This window comes from Sinocyclocheilus rhinocerous, unplaced genomic scaffold (assembly GCF_001515625.1).
Source record: "Sinocyclocheilus rhinocerous isolate Xijiao unplaced genomic scaffold, SAMN03320098_v1.1 scaffold13301, whole genome shotgun sequence".
NCBI classification, from domain to species: Eukaryota; Metazoa; Chordata; class Actinopteri; order Cypriniformes; family Cyprinidae; genus Sinocyclocheilus; species Sinocyclocheilus rhinocerous.
The window spans coordinates 1-9186 of NW_015629648.1; the positions used below are offsets into that span (position 1 = coordinate 1).

The window sequence follows — 9186 nt, forward strand, 5'->3', positions numbered from 1 at the left end:
AAATAAATGATGGACTTTGTCAAAGATGAGAGCTTTAGTGAGGAAGTGTTGTTTTGGAGAGGTTTTTTTTTGTTTTTGTTTTTTTTTACCATTGCTGCCCGGATTTTTCCAGATGTTGAAACTCCTCCTCAGTTTCTCCAATTCTTCTGAGTGTGTTCACTGTATAAATTAATATGGATTAATCTTTGTCAAAGCTGTGTTTGTTCTGTTGTTTGCTCTTTGCTCTTCTTGCGCTGTTTTAAAATCGATTGAGTTTGTAAACACATACAAATGATAAAACTTTTACTCTATTAAATTGTGCAATTAATCCTCTGAACACATGCTTGCTGAATCGTGCGCCTAGTCACGGGTCATTATCAATACGATCTGCTCCCTTCACTAAAATGTCACGGTTCCTAAACATGATAACAAATAATATAGATAAATAATGAACACATGTCAAAACGAAAACACAGATACTTACAGTTTGTTGTTTGCCCGCTGCTCTCCAACAGGTAAACTTATAGTGCTCTCTCGTGTAAAAAAAATTCAAAACACAACACTGATCTCTAACTCTCATGTCTAGCGTTGCCAGTAGTCATGTCTCAGTAGGGCTACAATTGCCATCTAGCGGTTGGGAATTGTAATTGCATTTTTATTTATAAAATGAAAGACAGCCGAATATCAATAATATCATATAATGTGTATGAATGTAACATTTAACAGCTTGTGGGATGCATGACATCATATTATCAAATGCAAGTAAACTTTTGAAACATTTAAATTAGCATTATTGTTGGCATAATAAATAATGCTATATTTAATAATGCTGTAAAATAATTAAATAAAATATAAAATTATGCTAATTTAAATGATTCAAAAGTTTACTTGCATTTGCTGCGTGGGGGAAAATTACATGTAAACAATTTTAAGGCTATTTTGGCTATGCTCATCGCTGGTCTGGTTACTGGTATAGGGCTATAGCCAAGCCGTTAAAATTAGACCACAGATTGCCTCGATTTCGCCAGGTGGACTAAAAGCAGACTACACCATTTTAGAATGATTTCTGAAGGTTTAAAATATAGTCAAATAGAAAACTGTTATTTTAAACTGTAATAATATATTTTACAATATTATTACTATAATGTTTTTATTAATAATATGAATATTATTAGTAATGTTCTTACTGTATTCTTAATGAACATAAGAGACTTCTTTCAAAAACATTAAAAATAGTAATGTGTCCAAATTTTGACCGGTACTGTATATACATTAATCAAACTGTATCTAAGGTAATCTCTTTCTTGTTTGTTGAGGATGTTATAGCCGTGATATTATTATTATTATTATTATTATTATTTTGCAGTAATTTGTTCAGTAATTTATTCACAGTTCCTGAATACACTTCAGTAAATGCACATCAGTGACTTTATCATTTTTTTCCTAGCTGGGTATGGGCAGGATTTCCCCCTCCCATTTGTCATATTATTAATATTAATAATATGACATTATGTATTGCATTGTTACCTTATATAGCTACACCAATCAAGTGGAAGTGAAAGAGACGATTATACTACTGAGCAGAAAATAAGTTAATTTCTAGTTAGTTGAAACTGAAATTAAGTGTTGTGTTAGAGCAGTAATGTTATCATCAGCAGAATTTAGAAGACACACACATCTAAATGCGATGTCATTCATTGAACGCGCAAATTCAAAGCGTCGAGTCTGGGCGCGTCTTTTAAACTATGGAATTACTTTTGTGCAAATAAAAATGAATGTAATTTTTCAAGAAACTTATTAAAATATAAATTGAAACTGAATAAAATGTCTTTGAAACAAAACAAAAAAAATCACAGGCAAAATCTTTGACTTCGTTTTTAATACACTGCATGTTTTGCTAACTGTTTTCTCCACTTTTTTTCGCTGATCAGTACTTACAAATGCGCTTCCAGAGTATTCATTTACGCTTCTGAAGTTTTCGTTAACACTTCTGAAGTTTTCACTTATGCTTCTGAAGTTTTCGTTCGCAGTTCTGGCACAAATCTCTCATGGGGGCGGGGCTAGCAGTGGTGTGTTCTCATTGGCTACTGCGTTTTTGATTGACAGTTTCTTGACCTGGAAGTGAAGGCGTCAGTGTTGTGCCTGTGTGTATGTGAGCGTCTGTTAGCGCTTCCTATTTCATTTTAGTGATATAAAATGATATATAGCCTAAAGATTTTTTTAATTATAATTTTATCGGTATTTATCTGCTGCTACACTACATTGTTGAGATGATAAGATCTGTCTATGTGTTGTTAGCTTTAGATATGCCATCTAATGTGTAGCTACAAAGAATTAGACAAAATGTTATTTATTTTTTTTATGGAGGAATAGACATCACTATTTGAGAAAGAACATTTTATGTAAACCAAAGGGCAAAGGTGGATTATTTGTGCTTAGTTTTGAAACTTTAAACAATGCATTCAAGGTTAATTGGTTAATTAACTTCATGAAAGAAAAGGACAGCATATGGTATAGGCTACATTTCCAAAATGTGTTTGACATGATGGGTGGCATAGATCTTCTGTTGAGATGTGATTTTAAAATTGATAAACTGCCTGTGAAATTAGCTAAATTTCACAAACAAGCTTTATTGGCCTGGATGCTGGTGTTTAAGCACAATTTTTCCCCAAATAAATATGTTATTTGAATAATAGATGTATTCAATATAAAAATAAATCTCTCTTTTATAAAAGTTGGTATGAAAATGATATTGTTAGTTAGACAACTTTTAAATTCAAATGGTAATTTTTTATCTTAAAGTGAATTTTTGGATAAATTTGGTTTTCCAGTTATGCCAAAAGTGTATGCTGTTGTATTTGATGCCATACCTCAACAAGTTGTCCATTTTATAAGAGCTTGTGGAAGTGATTCGTCTGAGGAAATATATGTTAAAGACAGCACGTTTCTAGGAAGCATTGATATTCTTAAACAAAGTTGTACTAATAAACATATTAGGAATATTATAACAGGTGATACATCTACTTATAAAAGCTTATTGTGGACCAATGTATTTAGAAATATAAATTGGAATAAAGCTTGGCGTATTTGTGAAATATACTGTTTAAATAATAAAGTAAAAGAGGTTACATTTAAAATTTTACATGGTATGTATCCAACTAAAAGTGTGTTAGGGAGATTTAATTTGGATATTGATTATTCCTGTGATTTTTGTTCAATGGAAGAGAAGTCTATTGTCCATCTGTTTTGTAAATGTGTATACACAAGGATTTTCTGGGTGGATATGGACAATTTCATTAGAAGGAAAACAAATATTATATCCTCCTGACTACCAGGAAAAAACAGTTTTGTGAATTTAGTATTTTGTCATGTCATTACATTGTTTAGAGCAGTGTTTCCCAACCTTTTTTTAGTCGCGGCACCCTTTGGAAATAACAGTTTTGTGAATTTAGTATTTTGTCATGTCATTACATTGTTTAGAGCATAAGAAACATTTTGAAAAATAAAATTTTTGAAAAATGATATTTTATGTTATGCCATGTCTGTAGAGGACATCGGGACTTTAAAAAGTCCTGTTTTTAAAAAAATAAAAAGACACGAATAGACAAGAAAAGGCAAAAAGAGTGGGATTTTTGTTTTAATCAGAAATCAATTATTATTTTTTTATACCAAACTTTATATAAAGATGATTCTCAACTATGTTATGCAGGTTATGAAAGATATTTTTAAAAAACATTTTTCTTTATGCAAAATGTGTGTAAAATGGCCATAAACGAGATTTTCAATTATATAAAATGTATCTATAAACTGTATCTAATTTGCATATTCATGTATTTTTGGGGCAACAGAATGAACAAATAAGTGCAATAATGTGAGTAATAATTAGCAGGATTTTCCATAATAATATCTAATATTTAATAGGAATATTGATATATAATTTTTTCTCTATTCATTTGTTGTGTCTCCCAAATTGTGTAATAAACATGCTTTAAGTCCTGGTGTCCTCTACAGTGGACATGTATGAAATTGATGGAGACTAAGGACTACTGCACCAGTTTGGAGAACATTGTAGCAAAGAAGACTTGTAATATTTTTCACAAATATAAAATTTTTGATTAATGAATCAATGGTTTGTACACTCTGGCATGTTTTTATGTACATTTTTGTAAACTGTTGTATATTTTGTTCTGGTCAAAAAAAAATAAAAAAAATAAAAAAATAAAATAAAATAAAATGTGACGCATCTGACGCCATCAGCGCGCTCCTGTAATCCGGCAGGATTTAGGACCCGGCGGGATTCTATCCGGCACATCCAGCCAGCAAGGCTAACGACCATCAGAATGAAAATGCCGCCGTCATATATGTGTGTGTATATATGCATGTATGCATGTGTGTGTGTGTGTGTGTGCGTATATATGCATGTATGTATGTATGTGTGTGTGTGTGTATATATGCATATATGTGTGTGTGTGTGTGTATGTATATATGCATGCATGCATGTATGTATGTATGTATGTATGCATGCATGCATGTATGTATGTATGTATGTATGTATGTATATATATATATGAAAAATTAAAGTTAAATCAACTACCCCAAATGTTGGTATATATGCATATATGTGTGTGTGTGTGTGTATGTATATATGCATGCATGCATGTATGTATGTATGTATGCATGCATGTATGTATGTATGTAAATAATATATATAATAATAATATATATAGAAAGCCATAGAAATAAAAGCCATTTTAGTATAATTCTAAAAATGTTCCACTTCAGGTTGTGGTACATGGTTTTTTTGTTTTTTTCTTCACAGATTTTTCTAAAATAAAAGTTACAGTAACTTTTATTTTGTTTGTAATATTTCAAAATGAACACTTACTGGACTGAAGTTTACTTGATTATCCTTTTTTTTTTAAATAAAAATCTTGTTAAAATGTGAGTATCTAATGTGACGTATCAGGCTTTTGAGGAACGTTTGTTTGTACATCTCTGAATCATCATTGTACTGCATTGCATTATATGTTTTGCCCCCCACAATAAAACCTACAGAACTTTGATCATAAAACTAAGCGTTTAAATATCATCTTACTAAGACATATTATTGGAATATATACAGTGACTACATGGAGTATTATGTAAGAAATAATGGTGTATCAAATGTGATACTCAATAAAGTAACCACAAAAAAAAATCCTAGCAGAATGGAATTACATTAGCCATTGTTCAGTGAGGGACTGAGTTATCTTGCATGAAGTTGACATCTTGCAACGTTTGCTTTTGAATGGAATGTTTTAAAAGTGATTTCCAAATGTAATTCTGATCTTGTTCTGTCCAGTGGGCTCCCTCTGATGGTCATTATTCACAAGACTTGGTGTGGAGCCTGTAAAGGTATGATGCTGGTTGAGTTATTGAGATTAATGATATACACCGGAATATCCGGAACTTTTCCAATTCGTCTTGGAAAAAGGCTGTGCTGCTCGATATTTTTGTGGAAACCATGATGCATTTTTTTTTTTCATGCTTATTTGATGAATAGAAAGTTCAAAAGTGTACGTGAAGTCTATTTTTTTCACAATGTAAACGTCTTCACTGTCACGTTTGATCAATATTATATTTCTTAATCAAAAAACTTTTGAACGGTAGTAATGTATGATGTATGAATGGCTTATTCTGTTACCTTGAAGTGTACAGATGATTTATGATGTTTTAAAAAATAACTTTAGCATTAAAGCCCAAGTTTGCTGAATCAAAGGACATCTCTGAGTTGGCTCACAACTTTGTCATGGTTAACTTGGAGGTAAGGAGCTCCTCTTCTCATTATTTACTTTATGCTTTTCTCAAAATGCATATTTTAATTCCATCAGAGAGGGTAAGATGGTAGATGGTTATAATGTGTTTTTTTCCCCTGTAATATTTTTTATTTTTTTATTTTTTTGGCTGAAACCACATGTAGTAATAAATACATATATTGTCAAGTAAGTGTGTTATTATATTTCACATTCTCATTACATACCCCATGTGGCTATAGGATGAAGAGGAGCCAAAAGATGAGGCCTTCAGCCCAGATGGCGGATACATTCCAAGAATACTTTTCCTTGGTAGGTCATATACATAAACAAAAACCGCCCCTTCCAAATGCGCTAGTTTAGAACATCAACCATTGTTTAAAGGTAGACTCTTCCTTCAGATATTAGTGGCCTAATAAATGTCCATTTTTGTGGAGGTAAGAGTCAGTCACCTTATGGGTGTAGAAAAGTTTTTACCACATAACCAGAAGAGTATGACTCCTTTTATCCCGGTAACCATCCTGTTACGGGACAGAATTGCAGAAACCCATTACGGTTAAATAGTGTGATTCTACAATACCACCATCAGTAGCATGACATTTTACTCTTGTGTGATGCTACATCCACACCTCAAGGTGTCAGTAAATGATCAAGGTGACTGTCACAACATGGATGGAAAAATATTTTTTCTTCTTTTGTAGATCCCACTGGCAAAGTCCACTCTGAGATCACGAACAAGAATGGGAACCCCAACTACAAGTACTTCTACAGCAATGCAGATCAAGGTAAGAAATTCCAAGAAAAAGAACATTTAAAAAGACAGACACACACACATTTTATTCATTTATTATCGCCCACTTTTTTTTTTTTTAGCAGCGCTGTTTTTGGAAGTATTTTTACCTTTCATTTTTCCCATAGGGATTTTAAAAAGTCTTTGTTACAGCGTTAACTAAACCAACCAGCTGCAAGTGAATCACAAATTTACTAACTTTTATTTGAAGTATTTGAAAATCAGACAAAAAGACAAAGGTACAAGCATGTGTAATTAACACTTTACTGAAGTAAAGAACTACACTACAACTAGCTATGTGTAGTAATACACATATTCTCAAGAAGGTATGAGTTATTATATTGCATATTCTCATTACATGTCCCATGTGGCTTTAGGATGAAGAGGAGCCAAAAGATGAGGCCTTTAGCCCAGATGGCGGTTACATTCCAAGAATACTTTTCCTTGGTAGGTCATATACATAAACAAATAGACTAAGCAAATGCACTCGTTTAGAACATCAACCATTGTTTAAAGGTAGACTCGGTCTTGTTTTCCTTTTTTTTTGTTCTTTGGTAAGATCCCACTGGTAAAGTCCACTCTGAGATCACGAACAAGAATGGCAACCCCAACTACAAATACTTCTACAGCAATGCAGATCAAGGTAAGAAATTCGAAGACAAATGAAATTTAAAAGATGCATATACATATATAAATCTATATTTATTTCATTCATTATTGCCGGCCACTTTTTTAGCAGCGCTGTTTTATTTTCATTTAATTTTTCTCAAGTCAAACCAACCAGCTACAAGTGAATCACAACATTACAAATGTTCATTTGAAGTATTTGAAAATCAGACAAAAAAACCCCAAAGGTTCAAGAGTTAAAAATGTATTTCCCTATAGAGAAAACGAATGGCATTTTTTAACTTCTTGAATCCGACTGTTGCATTCTATAGAATAGGAACGCAATAGTTCTGACGTAACACATTTTGCGACAACATTTCAGAATATTTCGCAAAAATGTTGTCATCACAATATAGTGCATTATTTACATCATAAATACATCATAAAGAATGCAGTCTATTGACTTGATCTGTGTCTGAAATGACTAGTTTTCACTCGCTTTGCTTCAAATAGCAAACTTTCCAGTGGCAATGCAAAACAGGATTGACTGTGTTTACAGTCCATTCTAGAGATGAATTTGAAAAACAAATGAGATTTTATGTGCATTGTGAACAAAACGAGTGACATGTAACTTGACCACATTTTTCTTCCGTGTGCAGTTGTGGCTAGCATGAAGGAAGCTCAAGAGAAGCTGACTGGTGATGCCTTCAGGACCGCTCACATCGGGGATGAACTCTAAGAAGGGCAAAAGCGGCATGGAAAGATCTCAGCCAGTACACTGCATCACCTTGCTGGGCACATTAGAGCCATCCATCACCAACCTCAACTCCTGTCATTTAATTTGATCTACTATAGCACAAGACAAGCTTCAAAAATGAAGGAATTTATAATGCATTTGCGGATTACAAGGTATCGCAGCTTGCGGTAGATTGGCTTATTACTTTGAGAACCAAAGCATACTTACTTTCCATGTCACATAATGGGTGCTAAAAGTTGTTGTTTTTTTCATCTTGCATTTCAGAAGATCAAAGCTGACGTGTCCATATTGATTATTCATGTTGAAAACATTTGACCCTCTTGACTGCATTCTTAAGGCACTCCACATTTTTTCTGACTAAGAAACACGCCAGTAAGGCATTTCTCATGTGCTTCCAAGCCATATCTTGCAAGCTGTGGTAAAACTGATCCAGTTACACAGTCACTTATACGAAGAGCCTTATAATCCCTAAACTGTATCCACCTAAAAACTGTATGTTTTCATGAGCGTACCAGTTCTATTATGTTAACGTTTTTAGAAATGCTAATAGTATCTCTTAAACTTGCCAAGTTCTAGTCCTCAATATGTGGAGTCACCTTTAATTTTAAATATAGATTTTTACTATTGACAGTACCTGTAATTTAAGGCCTATAATGTGAGCTGGCACTATTTTCTTTTCTTTTTTCTTTCTTCCTTTTTTTGGGGGATTGAGAGGGAATTGTCTGTCTGCACCCTACTGTATTTTTTACCAATATGTAAAATGAGGCTACAAATAAAGTTGATATAAAATATTGGAATATAGTTATTTTTCAGTGTTCGCTTACAGAGTAGAGCGACCAATACTTAAATCTATTATGGTATTTGCTGCATTGTTAAAACAGGATTTGTGCATTAATAGAATTTTTTACAAAATTAAGTTGATGACCCATCAGTAAAGAGACACACACACACACACAAACAAAACAACAACAAAATAATAAAATGTGTATCATAAAATTATTCCTAAACTACCATTCAAAGGATTGGGGTCAGTAAGATGTTTTTATTATTTTTAAATAATACTTTTATTCATCAAGGATGCATTAAATTTACCATAAGTGACAGTAAAGACATGTATAATGTCACAAGACTTCTATTTTAAATGCAGCCTTGGTGAGCTTAAGAGACCTTTAACAAAAAGGAAGATCAAAGTTGGCACACCACAGCTCCAAAAGTTGAAAAATATTTATGTTCTCACCACAGGTGACGTTTCGAGCCTAAAA

At 32.7% G+C, this 9186-nt stretch overlaps 1 protein-coding gene across 2 annotated transcripts; it reads left to right on the plus strand.

Annotated features, from left to right (window-relative positions):
* Positions 1 to 5273: 5273 nt before the first annotated feature.
* LOC107739415 (thioredoxin domain-containing protein 12-like) lies at positions 5274 to 8604 on the plus strand. Of its 2 annotated transcripts, XR_001639991.1 has the most exons (6): positions 5274 to 5373; positions 5709 to 5782; positions 6014 to 6083; positions 6473 to 6556; positions 7827 to 8076; positions 8189 to 8604. XR_001639991.1 is itself a non-coding variant. In XM_016551519.1 (5 exons), exons 1-5 carry the CDS (start codon positions 5334 to 5336, stop codon positions 7904 to 7906), a joined length of 348 nt encoding a protein of 115 aa, XP_016407005.1. In that variant the 5' UTR covers positions 5274 to 5333; the 3' UTR covers positions 7907 to 8604. The 2 variants fall into 2 exon arrangements, 1 of the variants encoding a protein (XP_016407005.1); XM_016551519.1 differs by having other exon boundaries at positions 7827 to 8604.
* Positions 8605 to 9186: the final 582 nt, after the last annotated feature.

What these genes read in the sequence shown, in the direction of transcription:
- LOC107739415 (XM_016551519.1), top strand. Translation starts at nt 5,334, where the DNA reads ATGGTCATTATTCACAAGACTTGGTGTGGAGCCTGTAAAG. An exon ending in TCCAAGAATACTTTTCCTTG is followed by an intron (nt 6,084 to 6,472) that starts GTAGGTCATATA and finishes CTTCTTTTGTAG; the next exon opens with ATCCCACTGGCAAAGTCCAC. An exon ending in CTACAGCAATGCAGATCAAG is followed by an intron (nt 6,557 to 7,826) that starts GTAAGAAATTCC and finishes TTCCGTGTGCAG; the next exon opens with TTGTGGCTAGCATGAAGGAA.